This window comes from Ovis aries, chromosome 9 (genome assembly GCF_016772045.2).
Source record: "Ovis aries strain OAR_USU_Benz2616 breed Rambouillet chromosome 9, ARS-UI_Ramb_v3.0, whole genome shotgun sequence".
NCBI classification, from domain to species: Eukaryota; Metazoa; Chordata; class Mammalia; order Artiodactyla; family Bovidae; genus Ovis; species Ovis aries.
In genome coordinates, this window is record NC_056062.1 from 5,074,877 (window position 1) to 5,093,777 (window position 18,901).

The window sequence follows — 18,901 nt, forward strand, 5'->3', positions numbered from 1 at the left end:
TTACGTGGTCGTTATTGTCACAGACCTGCGACTGTCAGGGATATGCCAGTTAGAGACAGACACGGTAGCCCTTCTGCTAGTTCAGAATGATGGCCTGTTTTTGTCTTGAGGGAGCTCTAGCCACTCAGGACTCAACTTGGACTCACCGCCCCTATGCCTATGGTTCCAAGGAATGATTTTTCCTCAGAAACTGTATTTTGTTTAACACTGATTTAGAATTTGGGGATTTATCCTAGATCTCGTCTGCATGCCTATTTTGGTCTAGAATTTCCTCAACTCAGTTGGGAAGAACCTCAAAATTATACCACACAAGTTACTATCAACTTTCAAGATCTCTTTTCATCTTGACATAGTACAAGGCACAGCTTTGTGGGGAGAAGGGAGAGGTAATTTGCTCTGGGCACTTTTGAACACTAGAACCTGAGATTATCAGTAAACATCTGATAGAAAGAGCAGGCAACCAACTATAATGTAATGGGAAATAATTTGTTATGTTAAAACAATTGGAAATGCATATAAAATAACGCATGTATTGCACTGTATACTGAACATATGCAGTATATCAGTAGTGTCGTTGTCGTTGTTTAGTTGCTAAGTCATAACCAACTCTTTTGTGACGCTGTGGACTGCAGCCCACCAGGCTCCTCTGTTCGTGGTACTTCCCAGGCAAGAATACTGGAGCGGGTTGCCATTTCCTTCTCCGGGAGATCTTTCTGACCCAAGGAATAAACTCATGTCTCCTGCACTGCAGGTGTATTCTTTACCACTGAGCCACCAGGGAAGCCCATATAAATAGTGGGTTTATAGAAAAATTTCAAGGTAAAGAATATAAAAGTCACATACAAAACAGTAGCAGGGTATCTATCAAAGACTATTATACATGAGTTGTCTTATTTGACTTAGATATTACTTGATTAATTGTTATAAAATATGAGTGATATTGATACCTATTGACTACTCTTTGCATCACTTTGTGGGTAAGAAAGAAGCTGAGGGGGGCTTGCTTTATTGCAAAAGTCATGTGGTTGGACCTCAGAGTCCTGACTCTTGGCCTGCTTAATTTACATGCCTCCCAAGAGTTCACAATTTAAGACCAAAACATTTAGTGGTCATAATTCTGCAAGAGCTAAAAGCAAAATACTTATTCTGAGAGATATCAATCTATGGTAATCATATGTTTATAATCAGCGTAATGGTAGACCTCATGGAGACATTCCAATTTTGTTATTTCAAGAGCTGCCATCACACAAAAAGTCCAGACCTTGGTTAAAGTCTAATGTCATCCAGAAACTACTTTAACCATCAAAGACCTCTGGTACCCAAGAAACATCAGGAAGGTTTTCTGTTTGTTCAGGAATGCACTTATTAGTTCCCATTATGAAAAAATTATTACATATAAGTATGTTTTTAAAATAAAGAGGTTTTTTTTTTTTTAAATGCAGTCTTGAGAAAGGGGATTCTGATGCTCTACTGGAAAAAAACAGAATTTTAATCCCAACATAGCAATACAAAAGTGCAAAAGCTAAAGCTAAGGGTGTTGCACTTCTCCCCAGTGCAGTGTCCCATGACTCAGTTTATCTATCTATCTATCATCTATCAATCAGTCTATCTACCAGTCTCTCTATTGATCTATCAATCTATTTATTGATCTATTTATTGACCTATTTATTTATCTATCAGTCTATGAATCTATCAGTCAGACTATCAGTCTATCTGTCTTTCAAATATTAAGGGCAGGCTTGGTCCATTGCTTACTTCTAAAGAACTCATCGATATTGTTGATCCAGTTTCACTTCTTGATAATCCTGCATTTTCATCCAACTCAGAGGCCATGAAGTTCTTCACAGCTGTGCGAGGCTCAAAGGGCAAATTCTGCATATGTTCCTGGGGTGCGAGATGTGGCTCTAAGTTCATATTGAACTGGTCCATGACAGGAGGATTCATGTTGAATTCAGGATTCACTTTGTAGTGCAATAACCTTTCATGGGGCAGGGTTTCCATGCCGATATTCATTTTGCTTTCTTCTTTCATTGATGGCTGGGTATTTACAGAACTTCTGGGCATCACAATATAGTCACTCTCCATCATTCTCTCTTGAGGATGGACGATATCCATATCCGCCCCTCTCAAATTATCATCCGTACATAAGTACACAGTCCTCCGCAATTCACTGTTCTCTTTTTTCAAACATTGATTGCCTAGCTCATTCATACCCATGGGCATGTGTAGACCTGTGGGCTGCTGAATAATGACTTTGGAAATGACGTTTCCAGGCAATGTTGAATAGCTAAGTGCTTCAGTGTTTGTTCCTTTTTCTTCTTCATCATCATTCAGAGAAATCCTAGAGAGGGTGCCTGTTATTGTTGCTGCTCTGCAGGGACCAATATCCTTATGAAGAACTGTGAAATAGAACATAAAAGCAAAAAAAGAAAGTTAATGCATGCCTATCATTTATTATTATATTCTGTTGCTCCTCATTTTACTAAACATTTTCCTTAATAAAATAAAAATTATCAAAAATTACGTTTCTATTTTTTGTACCCAGTCCAGATAACTGAATCTTTGTATATTGATTCTGATATGCTCTGATTCTGATATGATAGATCTCAGGTGGCTAAAGCATGTCTGAAAACTGATAAACAGATTTTCAAAAATCTCAGTGCCCTAACCTTAAATAACTCTGCCTTACTTTCACAGGAAAGGAAGTTTCCCTGAGAAATTTTCTCCGTCAGTGTACTGCAAGGGCTTTATAAAATTATGGCTACATTCACAAGAGTTTGACCTTTTCTTACAGGGTTCCCCTCTGAAGTATTCTACAAGTTCTGCTCATTAAAATACTTCTTGAAAGAGGTAATCAATGAGAATTTCATCCCACTGTGTCAGAAATACCTTCAAACTTTATGCATGTGGAAAACTAAGGAGTATTTATCTATGAAGTCCATATGGTCAAGTAGATACAGGGTTCAAATGTATTTATAATTTTCAGTCCCATGAAAAGCCAGGTCATTTCTTTTTACAAGATCAATCCATCCATATACTCCAATGCTCATGAGGGGGTATTAAAAGTGCCAACTGACTTTAAGCAGAAAAAACTGTATGAGCCTCTAAAACTTCTATTTTAAGACTGTGAAATAATGGCTTAGAAAAGTTAAAAATGCGTGATAGCTTGCAGTAAGAAAGAGAACAAAATGAAAACATAAACCACATCAAAGAAAAAACCATCAACAGAATAGTTCAGAATTGTTTATTAAAATAGATTTTAGTTGTTTCTCTTTTCTGCCTCTCTATAAAGGAGGAAGTCATATTTTATGTGTAATGGAGGCAGAATGACTTGAGGTCTGGTTAGTTGTGAACAGCTGTCAGTTTCAAAGTCTAAGAGAATGAAGTTCTGAAGAAATATTCTTGGTGATGGACATGTTGAAAACAGACAGACCAGCACTGTGTGCATATTGGTTCAACATGGATGTCCAGTCTGCCTTATCAACAGGCAGAGCCATTTTCACTGATTGTTTCATTAGGCATAGATAACTAAAGTATTTGGTTTATTATCTTCTCATGAAAAGTCTCAGATATATTCAGGGTTACCCATCATTATCAAGTTTTCAAATAGCATCCTAATTATTATGCATTAAAGCAAGGGTTCAGAGAAGGCAATGGCACCCCACTCCAGTACTCTTGCCTGGAAAATCCCATGGATGGAGGAGCCAGCTGGGCTACACTCCATGGGGTCGCAAAGAGTTGGATACAACTGAGCGACTAACACTTTCAGTTTCAATCTGGATTTGTAAAACATTTATTTAGTTCGTATAAATATAATTTGTAGTTATAGTAGCACATTTTTATCAGTGATACAGCCATCTTTATTGAAAATTTGTATATCAAATATTTGGGGAAATACAATTCTTCTTATGAAGTAGTGTTGACTCTATATGAGAAATGTAACTATTTCTTTGACATGCTCAAAATGTGGATATCCAACTTTTGAATATACAACATAAACAAATCAACACCACCTACACATACAGACATGATGTTGAAGTGATGAGACTTTTGAGAGAAATAAATCAAGTAGTGAAAGGCAAAATGCAGACAAAACCAAAACAAAGCAAAAAGCACTTGAATATTTTGCATAATCAGATATATGCACCACTCTTTCGGAAAGCAAATTTCAACAAACTTGGAGAAAGATTACTCAGAGACCAGGAATTGAGGCTTTGACACTGAACATACAACGTGGAAGGAAATCTTCAGAAAAACACAAGAGCAACTTCTTGATAAGCTCAGTTAAAAAAGGGTACAGACTGAAAGTGAAAACATTAAAAGATTTTTTTTTGAATAAAATAATGGTACTGGCCTAATATTAAGAATACTAAATCTCTGGATACAGTGAATCTGGGGAAATGCATACTTTTAACAAAAGAGAACAAGATGAGTATCATTCCTTTATTTGTAAAGTTTGGAAGAAGACTTATTTAGAAGGCATTCTTATCAAAGTTTCAATGGCCAAACAATTTCAAATGGATAGAATGGTAACTTATAACTGCTGCTAAGTCACTTCAGTCATGTTCAACTCTGTGCGACCCCATAGACAGCAGCCCATCAGGCTCCCCTGTCCCTGGGATTCTCCAGGCAAAAACACTGGAGTGGATTGCCATTTCCTTCTTCAATGCATGAAAGTGAAAAGTGAAAGTTAAGTCGCTCAGTCGTGTCCGACCCTCAGCGATCCCATGGACTGCAGCCTTCCAGGCTCCTCCGTCCATGGGATTTTCCAGGCAAGAGTACTGGAGTGGGGTGCCATTGCCTTCTCCGAACTTATAATTAGTAAGATAATAGCAAATAGAGATAAATGCAAAGGCTAGTTTTTCTTTAAGGGAAAAAGAAAAAAAAAGCAGAACCTTTACATAATCATAGACTAGGAAATCCCTGAAAGCTACTACAAAAAGTCTTGGGGATTTTAAATGATAAGCAGTTGACATTATTATTTTGCGAGCTGCTATGAAATCAGATGTGAATGTACACAACATTGATATAAGGAAAAGAGACAACTGTGATAAATGTTGGCTAAAATGGGCACCATAGTTAAAATTTGGGTACCATAATTTTAAATGACTGACCCCAGGGGGAGGATGCTGAACAATGAGTGAAGGAACACAGTTTGCTTAATCTTAAAAAAAAAAAAAAGACCTGGATTGAGCTAAATAGTATTTGCTTTCTACTATCTGGATGAAGGTTAGGTGGATATTCACTCTTATTCTCAAAGGCACCATTAGAACAAATGTATAAAAAATAAAAGAAAGTATATTTTTTCCCAGTATAAAGAAGTATTATTCATCCGCTTTTGGTGGTGTCTACAGGCTGTATATTGTCACCCTGCTTATTTAACTTATATGCAGAGTACATCATGAGAAATGCTGGGCTGGATGAAGCACAAGCTGGAATCAAGATTGCTGGGAAAAATATCAATAACCTCAGATATGCAGATAACTCCCTCTTTATGGCAGAAAGTGAAGAAGAATTAAAGAGCCTCTTGATGAAAGTGAAAGAGGAGAGTGAAAAAGTTGGCTTAAAGCTCAACATTCAGAAAACGAAGATCATGGCATCTGGTCCCATCACTTCATGGGAAACAGATGGAAAAACAGTGCAAACAGTGGCAGTCTTTATTTTCTTGGTCTCCAAAATCACTGCAGATGGTGACTGCAGCCATGAACTAAAAAGATGCTTACTCCTTGGAAGGAAAGTTATGATTAACCTAGACAGCATATTAAAAAGTAGAGATATTACTTTGCAAGCAAAGGTCCATCTAGTCAAAGCTATGGTTTTTCCAGTGGTCATGTATGGATGTGAGAGTTGGACTATATAGAAAGCTGAGTTGTGAAGATTTGATGCTTTTGAACTGTGGTGTTGGAGAAGACTCTTGAGAGTCCCTTGGACTGCAAGGAGATCCAACCAGTCCATCCTAAAGGAAATCAGTCCTGAATGTTCATTGGAAGGACTGATGAAGCTGAAACTCCAGTACTTTGGCCACCTGATGTGAAGAACTGACTCTCTGGAAAGGACCTTGATGCTGGGAAACGTTGAAGGCAGAAGAAGAAGGGGACGACAGGATGAGATGCTTGGATGACATCACTGACTCAATGGACATGAGTTTGAGTAAACTCTGGGAGTTGGTGATGGACAGGGAGGCCTGGTGTGCTGCAGTCCATGGGGTCACACAGAGTCTGACACGACTGAGCAGCTGAAGTGACAGGATGGAGGGCAGCTATTGGGGACATGGTCACCAGGATCCAGGTCTCTAAGTAGGGCATGCGCATGCTCTGTCGTGGTCCCCTCTGCAAATACAGCAATAAAGCTATAGTACACACACACACACACACACACACACACACATACAATGGTGTTTCATCCTTCCAACATGGATGATGAACCTGAGGTACAGAGAGACATCAAACTGACTGGCCTTGCACATGACAACCAGTGAGAGATGGATGGAAGGCTTCCATCTCCAAGTGAGTGCTTTCCTGGAATCTGTGCTCCCAGTCAACCATTTTCACCTCCTCCCATTCCCCATTCATATTCTCTCTCTCTCATTCCCTCCTCCTCTCCCACATTTGGTATTACAATGCTTCCATCTGACTCAATTTGCTCATCTATAGGAAGATATGATGTGTAAACTACAGTACTTTCTTTAAAACCAAAAGAAAACAAAACAAAACATAAAAATGATTCAACATCTAACGGTTGCATTTTTAAAATTCAAATATTCTTACCTGATCGACAAGCAATGTCTACATCCTTTTCAAAGTCTGTCTGTAACAAGAAATAATAAGATATAGAATCATCATTTAATGAAGGCCTCAAGCTTATACTGATCAGAGTATCTGAAGTTAACAAATATCTGACTAGGCAGTACCAGGATATTATTAATACTTTGTTCAAAGGAAGTTTCTCAAGGAATAATCAAATTGCTTTCAAGAGTATTTTCTAGCAACCATATGTTAGGTAAAATCAGTTGGAAATATGTTGTACAGTTTTAATAAGGCAATATTGTACCTATGGTCCTCTAACACCAGATATGAAAGAACAGAATTTTAAGGCAATTCCTTAATGAAATTAATTAAGGAATTTCAATTCCACAATGAAAATACTAGAATGTGAAATATTGTGAAGATACTTAAATAAATGTCCTTGTTATTTACATTTTTTAAAGTTCACTTGGAATATATTGTTAATAATGTAATATCTTATAGCTTTGTCAAATCTTTAACAATCAAACTAGGGTTTTCTGATGATCCCCTTTTATGCAAATCTGACAAAAGACTTAGGGTTAAGGGATTAAAGTTGAAGATTAAACAATACTAATCTGGCCCAGAACCTACTAGAGTTTAGTTCCATCCTCATATTTTCTCCAGACTTTTATTGTAAACAAATAGTTGTTGCTATTCAGTTGCTAAGTTGTGTCCAACTCTATGCAACCCCATAAACTTCAGCATGCCCGGCTTTCCTGCTCCACTATCTCCTGGAGTTTGCTCAAACTCATGTCCATTGAGTCAGTGATGCCACCCAACCATCTCATCCTCTGTCACCCCCTTTTCCTTCTGCCCTTAATCATTCCCAGCATCAGAGTCTTTTCCAATGAGTCAATGCTTCACATCAGGTGGCCAAAGTTTTGGAGCTTCATCTTCAGCATTAGTCTTTCCAATGAATAATCAGGGTTGATTTCCTTTAGGATTGACTGTCACTATTTGATTAGTTTGTTTTTAATGGTGAAATTATATTAGCCTGTTTTAATCAATATTTAGATTTAAGATATCAGTATTTATCTCTTTATTTTTAAAAAGAAATTAATTACTCTTTCTCCTGTTTTAGTTACTAGCATATCATTTAGGCTATTTTTGTGTTGCTTAATACAAACACATTGATAATAAATCAGGTATATTATGAAGAAAACTCTATTAAGCCTTGCTGTTAATGACACAGCTTCAAGCTCACTTCATTTTTAAAACGTACAGAAGTGCTTAAGTGTAAAGTATCTCTTATCCGAACAGCAGTCAGAACTCATGTACAGTGGTTGACTGTTCTGCTGGGAGCATGTTTGCCCTTCCTGCTTTTAGGGCGGTGGTCCTTGTAGTGGGTCTCCCCCCAGGCCAGGTCCCACCCCAGGGATCCTGGTTTCCTTGGTCTAGAGTGCAGCTCCTCTGAGGAGTTTGAAGGGCAGGCAAGGTGAGGACCACGGCAAGTCTGGCTTTCAGGCCAGAACTGCAGGAGCAGCATGCTTTGATCTGTAAACAAACCTGATCCTACAGATATACTGCTAACCCTAATTCTGTGTGAGGATGAACATACCCCACCCCCACCCCCCGCCCGGTGTTGCCCAGAAACCCCACACTCAACACACCAGTCTGCCAGTAACACATCCAGGACTCCCAACCAGTCCGTACGCAACCATCATCTGGTATCGAAGCTCCAAGTCCGTGACTGAACTAGAGTCAAACTCAGAGAACTCTGACACTATTTTACTAGTAAGAATAATTGTTTATTCCCTTGAGAAACCATGACGGAATCAACACTCAGAGGGGAAGTTAAAGCTCACCATGATTTGAGCATGCCCATTAGGAAACGAACTGGAAGAATCGGCATTGATCGGGTCCTGACAGTTTCGCAATCGACATCGAAATGCATCCTGAACCTGTGAAAAAAGCACAAACGTTCATTTTCGTCTCTCTTGGTAATTACCAAATACTGTCTATATTGGCAATTGGCTGAGAAAACTGTTATTGCTGCATTCATGATCTAACACACATTTTGTTTGCTGTTTTCTACGACCAGAGAATTCATCACTTGCCATCATCATAGACGGAGATGCTGGGGACTCCTGAGCTGTGCCTGTGGCTGTGTCTGGCTCAATACTAATCATTCTCGCCAGAGGGCAGGCTTATTTCCATTGCTACAAACAATATGCCTGTTTTTCAAGGGGACATTTACTATTTGGTATGGCATAATCTGCACAATGGCTTTAAACATTGTGAAAAACGAGATGATCTGTTGGCTAAAATTGATTTGGGATTTCCCTTTTGTTGCCTTATGTAAGACATACTGGGGAGACCCTTTCTTGTCTCCCTTCAAGTACTATGTGCCCTGATGTCCAAAACAAACAAACATATAAACAATGACGCACAAAGATAACAAAAATGACTGTTTCTGGTTGAGCCTCATAAAAAAAAAAAGAAAGAAAAGAAAAAAAAGCACTTTAGCAAAGCCAAACTTATTTACAACTGGATTCTGAGCAAAGAGCAAACACATTGAAAGGAAATCAAGATCGTTAAAGCCGTCATTAAACACAATGTGGGTAAACCTGAATAGATGAAAGCAAACACACAAATCAACGACAGCCACTCTGATCCCCTGGCGCCTCCTGGCCAGCCAGTCCTCTAGATCCTGTGACTCACCAGGTGGGTGGGCATGAGCACAGGCTGAGTCAAGGGCGAGGTCAGTTTATGAACTTCTGGCTTTTCCAACCTCATACCATTAATATTTCCTCCTTGTTTATTATGATCTGTCTTTTGGGGTTACAAAACAAAGCCCAGATGATATGGCATTTTACTTTCCTGAAGCACATGGTAGAGCCCACACAGGGAAACACATAATGATGCCCAGTTTTCAGAAGCACTGGCATAAAATATCCTATCATGGTTTTGTTTGTGAGATGTGCAAAGCTTATCTATTGGCCATGGAAAACTCTGAGCCTATTGTTTTCAGCTACTCTCATCCATCTCATAAACTGTTAGCAGCCTCCTTCCCAAATGGCAAGACTTGGAAAGTGATATGAAGCTTAGTCACCACTGAGCCCTGGCTGAGCTCCATCATAAGAGCTCCACCCACATGGATTTCGCCCCTCGGGTTCTGATCCTGGTGATGCAACCACTGCGTGCGTGCTCACTCACTCAATCGTGTCCAGTTCTCTGTGACCCCCATGGACTGCGGCCCACTAGGCTCCTCTATCCTTGGAATTTTCCAGGCAAGAATACTGGAGTGGGTTGCCATTTCCTCCTCCAGGGGATCGTCCCGACCCAGGGATCAAGCCCCTGTCTCTTTGTGTCTCCTGCATTGCCAGGCGGATTCTTTACCACTGCACAACCTGGGAAGATGCTTACTTAGTACATTGCTCTATGTTATTACATTATAAGGCTTCCCGAATAGTTCAGTTGGTAAAGACTCTGCCTGCAATGCAGGAAACTCGGGTTTGATTCCTGGGTCAGGAAGATCCCCTGGAGGAAGGCATGGCAACCCATTCCAGTATTCTCACTTGGAGAATCCCATGGGCAGAGGAGCCTGGAAGTTTACAGTCCATGGGGTTGCAAGAGTCGGACACGACTTAGCAATTATATTCTAAGGTGTCTGCTACTCAAATCATTTTGAAAAGCAAACTGAGTCACTGGCAGTACCAGCTATGATTTCATAGATATGGTTCAAACTTACATCTCCTGCATTGGCAGGTAGATTCTTTACCACTGCCCTACCTGGGAAGCCAATGTAACCACTATAGCTGTGAATTAAGAAAGGTGGGGCTGGGCTCCAGATCCTCTGACCTCTCTTCCACTCTCTGATTCTAACTTTTCTTTTTTCAACCATTTTTAATTGAAGCACAGTTCATTTACAATGCTGGGTTAGTTTCAGGTGTACTGTGGGGTGATTCAGTTATATATCCCTATGTGTATGTGTGTGTGTTAGTCACTCAGTCTTGTCCAACTCCTTGCGACCCCATGGATAGTAGCCTGAAAGGCTTCTCTGCCCAAGGAATTCTGCAGGCAAGAATGCTGGAGTGGGTTGACATTTCCTTCTCCAGGGGATCTTCCCAATCCAGGAATTGAACCTGGGTCTCCTGTATTGCAGGCAGAGTCTCTACTGTCTGAACCACCAGGGAAGCCCATATTTATACATACTTTTTCAGGTTCTTTTCCATTATAGATTATTACAAGATATTGAGTATAGGTCTCTGTGCTATACAGTAGGTCCTTGTTCATCTATTAACATTTTATATACAGTAGAGTGTATATTCTAACAGGTTTTCCAGGTGGTATGCAGGAGACATAAGAGACCCTGGTTTGGTCCCTGTGTTGGGAAGATCCCCTGGAGGAGGGAATGTCAATCCACTCCAGTATTCTTGCCTGGAGAATCCTATGGACAGAGGACCCTGGCGGGCTACAGTCCATAGGGTCGCGCAGAGTCAGACACGACTGCTGCGGCTTAGCATGCACACATATTCTAATATTTCTAAATCTGGAATTTTCTGGAAAAAAAAGAACAAGGAGTTGCCTCACACAACCAGGTGAGGTAATTTCCCAGTCTCTTTCAGACACATCAGCAGAGGTTTAGGCTCAGGGAAATTTAGCCTGGACGTGTTTTCCTGAAGAACTGGATAAACATTGGGAAATAAATCGTCCAGCTTCTCCTTTGAAGGAGACATCCTGTGGACAGCTAGACTCTTTAGAAGCAAATACTTCTTAGATTAAGAAGCCATAGCTGTAGGTCACAAAAAGATACAATTAATAATCAAAAAGATCATTACACACTAGGGTAATGAGTCTACTGTTAGATGATCTGTGTTTCTGCTTCACAAAAATTTGCATTTGGGGGACAGCACTAAGAGAGTATACGTTTGTAGAAGAAAAATTCTAAGTACTAATGTCAGAAAAATAGGTACTTGCTAATTTTCTGTTTGTGCCCCAAGGCAACTGTTAAAGAAAGACAACTTATAAAGGAAGATAAGCAGTATGTTAGAAATGTTGCCTTCCAGGGGCTGGTCACATGAATATTTTTCAAGTCTGCTTCTAAACACCAGCATATATAAAATATGAAAGTGGCCCCTGGTAAAACAAAAATGATAATTTAACTCTTCCTCACCAGCCACTCTTAGGCCTTTGAAGTGCAGCTGTCAAAGATATTTTTGTCTGACAATGAAACATGGAAAACTAACTCCTCTAAGTTTCTCTTCAAAATCCACTCTCTGATTGCTTGAAGGAAATATAAAAGAAATCTCTTTTTCATAACACACATACAAAAACTCGATACCTTAAACTACCAAACTTTCAAATATGACAATGGATTAAGGGTATGTCTCTCCTGGAGAATGATGTCAGCCGCATGAGTCAGTCAATGCTAGTCAGAAGGAATATAGAACAGAAAAGCATGAAAATTCTGCAGTAAATTCAAAGTTATTTTAATGGTCATATATCAATAAATGCCATGATTTAAGTGTTGAATTCTCTGACACTTTTAGTGCCTCTGTTCCTTTTAATTCAGAAAGATTTGTAGCAGAAATTCCTCTGATTTAAAAAAAAAAAAAATCTTAAGATTGCATTCAGGCAATCTACATGAGCTAGCCTTAAATATTTCTTGAATACTGACAGGGAATCACACCACATACTTTATCACAGAAAAGGATGTTTCAAGCAAGACAGTACCTGGAAGATGCATCTGTAGTTATTTGGAAACATTTTGATAATTAAATGAATGTTCTATCAAGTAAGCAAAGAGACTTTTATCTTTGGTGAGTTAATTTAAATTGTTTTTGTGAAGAACAACTAAAAGTTTTAAAAAAACAAGTCTCTGAGGACTTCAATTCCAAACAAGGAGAAAGCATAAAAACAAACAAAAGACAGAATTCAGATATGACTACTGCAGGCTGAAATTAAAGATTTCTGTGTCAAAAGTCATATTTACAAGACTGAACAATAGTCCTGACGTTTTTCCTGCCTCGTGATTAAGATGGAAGAAAAAAAATTATTGCTGCTGCTGCTGCTAAGTCGCTTCAGTCGTGTCCAACTCTGTGCGACCCCATAGATGGCAGCCCACCAGGCTCCTCCGTCTCTGGGATTCTCCAGGCAAGAACACTGGAGTGGGTTGCCATTTCCTTCTCCAATGCATGAAAGTGAAAAGCGAAAGTGAATTCGCTTAGTCATGCCCGACTCTTAGCGACTCCATGGACTGCAGCCCACCAGGCTCCTCCGTCCATGGGACTTTCCAAGCAAGAGTACTGGAGTGGGGTGCCATTGCCTTCTCTGAAAGAATTGTTAGAAGATTCATATTCACTATTTAAGCAGAGTCTTCCCTAGTGGCTCAGATGGTAGAGAATCCACCTGCCAATGCAGGAAACCCAGGTTTGATCCCTGGGTCAGAAAGATCCCCTGAAGAAGGGAATGGCAACCCATTCCAGTATTCTTGCCTGGAGAATCCCATGGACAGAGCGGGCTCCAGTCCATGGGGTCGCACAGGGTCTGACACAACTGAATGACTTTAACTTCACTTTACTCCTTAAGTTGACTGTCTGTGGAGAACAAGTCACTTACTACCAATTTAAAGGTTCTTTTTAAATATTAAAAGCCTTATACCTCCGAGTTCTTCCAACATCAATCAAGTTTTAAACTTCTGTAGGAGGAGTAAATATAATTCTTAAAACTGTCTAGAATAATTATTTAACACAAATTGTGGCACAGTTAATATCTAGATTTCAAAATGTCCTATTTTTATAATACTCTGCCACAGATATTTCACCTTAATTGACAGCCAGACAGAGGGTTAAAAAGCATCTGTGGTGTAGCAAAGAAGAGATATGTGAATAGCCTTGGAATATTTAGGAGACTTTACAGAAAGCTGACATCATTTTGTGAAATAAAAAAAGTGTCAAGAAACATCTTCAAATATATAGTGAGGTGACCACAGCAAGCTATCAGGTGTCTTCTGAGAGGACCCACCAGGCACAACCAAAGTTACCTTGGCCAGATCTTTCTGGGGGCGGCTCTAAGATCTCCTGAGAAAGCTATCCCCCCTTTTCCTGTGGACGGGTTCCTGGGAAAGAACAGTGTTCAGAGGTCTGCCGGGTATATCTCGCTCCTGCCCCTCCCCTGGGGACAGTGACTCAGTTCATCTCAGCAGCAGCTAGCAAGAGCATCTCTGCTGGTCCTTGCTCTGAAGACAGCGGGCAATGTCACCATGAAAGTCAGTGCCAGATTTAGAGTCTGCTGGGGAAGAACACGGAGCAATGCTTGGCAGAGCTGCGATTTAGAGGGAGCTCCGGGAGAGAGCTGCACTGCTGGAGACTGGCTCTGTATTTAGCTACAGGCCCCAAATCTTTACCTTTTACGAAGACAGCTTTACCTCTGGGTTGTCTCCCTTACTTTCCAATTTCCGAGGATCATTTATTTGAGATTGTTAGACTAGAAGAGCTTAACTTTTTTTTTTTTTTCCTTTCTGAATCTAATATCAACTATCGTTTCTATTGATTCATAGTTGAACAAATGGCTTTTAAATTACATTAAATTTCATATCATTTCACGAGTAAATGAATGAGCGTTGTCAGTTTCATGTGTATTATACCAGTTCACAGAATAACTACACATAATTAAAGTATTATTTGACCTCTCTGATAGGAAAGGAAATGAACAAACATGGTTAATCATTTCCTATATGTTGAAGGAAAAATATGGACTCTGGTCCCAGATTTCAGTCCTAATGACTTTCTATTGGAATTCTCTAACACTCAAGGGATTGTCACTTGGCCTCAAAATTGTTGCAGAGTTTTACATTCCCTTGTATTGGATTTAAGGGTCACCGGAGCTGCCCTCGACAGCATTTCACATGTGTGATCTGAAAAAGTGTAACAGCATTTCTTCAGCACAGGAGGAGAAAAAAAGGAAAGGGAGTCACAAACCAGACACCTCCACCCACGCCTTCCCCTGAAGATACTTTGAGCTTCCTGCTGTCCATGTCAAGGCAGAAAACAAAAAGTTTATTTGTGACCTCTTACTTCTTACATTCATTTTAAACCTTTATTCCAGATGTACTCAACTTCTCCTCACCGGTTTAACACTGTTGCAAGCTGGGGCTCTGCGGTCTGAAAGGAGAGAGAAGGGAGCTAGAAAGCCGTGGCTGGATGCTACCTGGCAGACATGCCAGAGTTTGCCAATCTCTGCCATGACCTCTGTGTCTTAACTTGTTCACTGATGCTATCCTGTGAGTCAACCTGGTTTCACCCTCTTGCGAAGCTCCCTGTATGGAGTTGGAGAACCAGAATGCGGATCAAGATGGACAGAAATATTCATGACAGAACTGAAAGTATGCTCCAATCAGAAAAACCGAACTTGGAATGAAAGATAAGACTAACAGTCTGCTGACTAAGAAATGGGATCACTCCTGAGTGCAGGGAGGCTGCTGATATCTGGGAGAAGCTACACAAGGTCTTTGCTTGCTCCTGTCCACCTGCCTATTTAAAGGCATCTCTGTGTTTCCTACCCCCGGTTCCAACTAAAATCCAGCTTTACTGTGGTACCTTTAGCCATTCTCCATTTCCAGACACACATTCTGTCTTACTAAAAACTAGACAAACAAAATAAATCTTTAAATGCATTTTTTTGAAGCTTCAATTCAACCTGACAAAGATGAAACTCTTAGCAACCCACCTCACTCTCTTTAACCCAACTCCCCTCTGAGCAAGAACCATGACCCTCCCCACCCTGAGCTACTCACGCATTTTCTGAAATCTCTTCCTTGTGACATACAGTGGCCTCTTTTCAAGGCCTCTGCTCACCATAAAGAGAAAGCTCTAAAACACCATTTAGTGCTGTGCCCTTAAATGTTGACAGTTCTGTTTTTCTCTTGGTGCCACGGTCAGAGACATTAAAAAAAAAAATCATCCTGATTTCCAGGATCATGTCATCACTTGCTTTATGCCTCCATGGGCCCGAGGTGGTCTCAGAGGAGAAGCAACTCTCTGCAACTCACCACAAGCTTCATTTCTAGGAAGCCGTACGTCCATGACCCTCTCTCGATTTTCCTCCATGTGAAACTTTCACTTTCTTCCTCAGGACACCTTCAGGTTCTGAAGTCTTCTATCACCCGTCCCCTCATCTTCCAAGACCACTGAAGCCCCTGCCCTCCTTCCACAGGGGACTACGATGTACCTTTTTCTGTGGTACACGGGTCCTACCTAATTTCCCTGCAAATCAATCTGGGAGAGTCATGCAACTCTCCATCTGAACTATATTATGTGCAATACACCTCTTTTCAAATTGCCATCAAGTACCACTACTGGTTTCATTTTTAAAAAAAATAGTATATTTGGGAGAGAATATTCGTTTTAACTGAGATAGTTAAGGTGGCTTGTCTGCTCCATATATTCACTGTCATATGCTTGTAAATAACTTTGCTCATCTGTAGTTTTATGAAAATAATAAGTCAAAATGAGAAGTTAACAGAAAAAAAAAAAAGGAAGGGGGACTGGGAGTGGGAGAAAGAAAATCCTGTTCATGTTTATTTTAAGCATTTGCTACAAAATCGCTTCCCAGGTTTGGATGAAGCTTCTGGGACCTCATCTGGTGCAGCCCAGCCCTCCTGCCAGCAGCAGGGAAAGAAGAAAGACGAGCTTGGCCCTGCCACTGAAGCTTCGGAGCGGCCCCAGCATCCTCACACACCGACACGACAAAATGATCCATTTAGGCACTCTCTGTTCCCCCTTCCTTTCAGCGAGAGGGTGTTATTGTAGCTTATTTCGTACCACAGTCTTGTTATTTTCCCCCTCTGCCATCAAGCTGTACGATTGTCTTAGATCCAGGCACAGCCAGAGACAGCAGCCATGAGAAGAATGGGCAGCACCAGGGAAGCGGTTTCCTAGCAACCGAAACTATTTGAAAGCGTTCATGGCTCTGGTGTAGTTAGGCCTTCCATAGCAATGCAGAGAATAGTAAACAGTGGGTATGTCGTTATGTGCTTAATGCAAATGAGTTCTACTCAAGAAAGCACACGGAACTCTCCTGCGTGCTCTGTGGCGACCTAAATGGGAAGGGAATCCAAAAAAGAGGGGATACATGTAAACATACAGCTGATTCAGTTTGTTGTACCTCACAAACTAACACAACATTGTAAGGCAGCTCTACTCCAATAGAGGTTAATACAAAACACTAAGATGGAAAAAAATGATGGGTAAACGAAGGAAACACCTATTTTTTCTATTTTCTATTTTATCCTTATTATTTTTTATTAGATCCTTATCCTTCTTAGGTATGACACATTAGCTTTCAAGATGTGGGTTTCTGAAAGTCATGTGTTGTGATCAGATGGTTTAATTTTTTAAAAATTCTCATTCCCTCTTTGCATTTTCTCTTTTGTCAGAGACATCTGCTAAAGCAATTTAAAAGAGAAAGGGGCTTCAGAAGAAGAAACCATACTTCAAGAATATACATGTTATGAAATGTAAACATTAAGATCTCAGTTTGGAGTCACAACCAACTACTAGGCAAATAATCCATCTGATTTATTTTTTAGAAAAGTGAAATATAATTAAGTTGAGATCGTACCAGAATGATCCTTTCTCCTTTCTTTCTTGACTTGTAATAGTTTAGAAAAATTTGACCCATTGAAAGCAGTGGTGCTTTAAAAATGAATGAAGAGACTCTCCCCTCCCCCCCCCACCACCAGCTTAACATTTAAAATGCCAGTGTTTTACAGTATTTCATTTAGTTTCTACTTCTTAACCTGCAAAGCTCCCTTCCTCCCCTGTGCATACCCACCTGGTTCAGAGAAGACTGTGGAAATAAACATGGGGAAAGCCTTTTGAATCATATTGGATGAAACATTAAGGACTAAAGACAACCAAATTATGTTAGCATATACCAAAATACGCAGACACAGAAATACGTTTATTTTTTATCCAGCCTCTCTCTACATTGAAGGAACTATTCCTTAATTTGCTCATATACTTTTTTTGTTTGTTTGTTTTTAAAAACAGCTGTATTGGGATGGGATTTACGTATCATAAATGTCACCCATGTAAGGTGTATAAAGGCTCTTAGTAACCACCCTAGAATCCAATTTGAAAATATTTTCATCACCCTCAAAAGAAACCCAATGCCCACTGACAGTCGCCCCTTATTTTCTACCAATGTGCACCCCAGCTCTAGGCAACTACTGATGTCCTTTCTTACTATATACTTTTAAGAAAGAAGACGTCCAGGGAATTCCCTGGCTGTCCAGTGGTTAGGACTCTGTGCTTTTACTGCTAAGGGTTCAGGTTTGATGGCTGGTTGGGGAACTAAGACCTTATTAGCCATGTGACACAGTCAAACAAGTAAATAAATTAAAAAAATAAAAAAAATAAACATCTAGCCTAGGTGCTGGCACATAGCAAGAACACCATAAATTTTAAAGAAATAAAAAGAACAAAGAGTACATATAAATTATTTTGAATTGTGAAGGAAATGTTTTAAAGTGAAAAAAAGCAGTAGATATAAAATTCCTATCAGATTATCAAGTAGAGTGATAGATCTGAGTCATTACCCAATATTTTACAGGTAGCTACTGAGTTCATTTGCTCTGGTGTGTTTTTATGAAATGTTTGTTCACAGGAGACACTAAGGACATGGAAAGATGCCTTGTTCTCTTGGACTGTGGTTAATGCTAGAGCTGTGTGTCCACACACAGCCAGATAGACACATTGCTAGTGTCTGGCAATACACATTTAGAAGGTCAAACAAACAAACAAACAAACAAAAACTTCTATGAATTCAGTAAGATATGCTTATGATGCATTCTTTGGAATTTGCAAAATTTAAGAGGCTCTTTGGGTTTTCCAGTAACAATTTCCACTGAAGAATTCTGAAAGAGACTTGCCTGTAACTGAAATACTCTCTGTGTATTTTAGCAACGTTACAGCGTATTTTTAAGGGTCAGTGTAAAACTACTGAATGTGAAATTTATGATTTCAGTGTTAAAATGAGAGACATGATACTCTGTTATTAATTTATCAACAATAAAATTATTCAATTTGAACTAATCATTGAAAATACAACAGGGCCAAAAGTCCATATTTTGCTTCCTATTAATACAGAAAATATATATTTACAGACATGTA

General features: G+C 39.7%; 1 protein-coding gene across 4 annotated transcripts in view; it reads right to left on the reverse strand.

Moving 5' to 3' along the window:
• Positions 1–18,901, reverse strand: part of ADGRB3 (adhesion G protein-coupled receptor B3) — an 891,397-nt gene that overhangs the window by 26,647 nt on the left and 845,849 nt on the right. For all 4 annotated transcript variants that reach the window (XM_042253849.2, XM_060419932.1, XM_042253850.2 and 1 more), the window contains 3 exons: positions 8,591–8,686; positions 6,768–6,807; positions 1,756–2,399 (listed from right to left, as the gene is read on the reverse strand). In XM_042253849.2, coding sequence (XP_042109783.1) covers positions 1,756–2,399; positions 6,768–6,807; positions 8,591–8,686 — 780 coding nt within the window. The remainder of the gene's footprint in view (positions 1–1,755; positions 2,400–6,767; positions 6,808–8,590; positions 8,687–18,901) is intronic.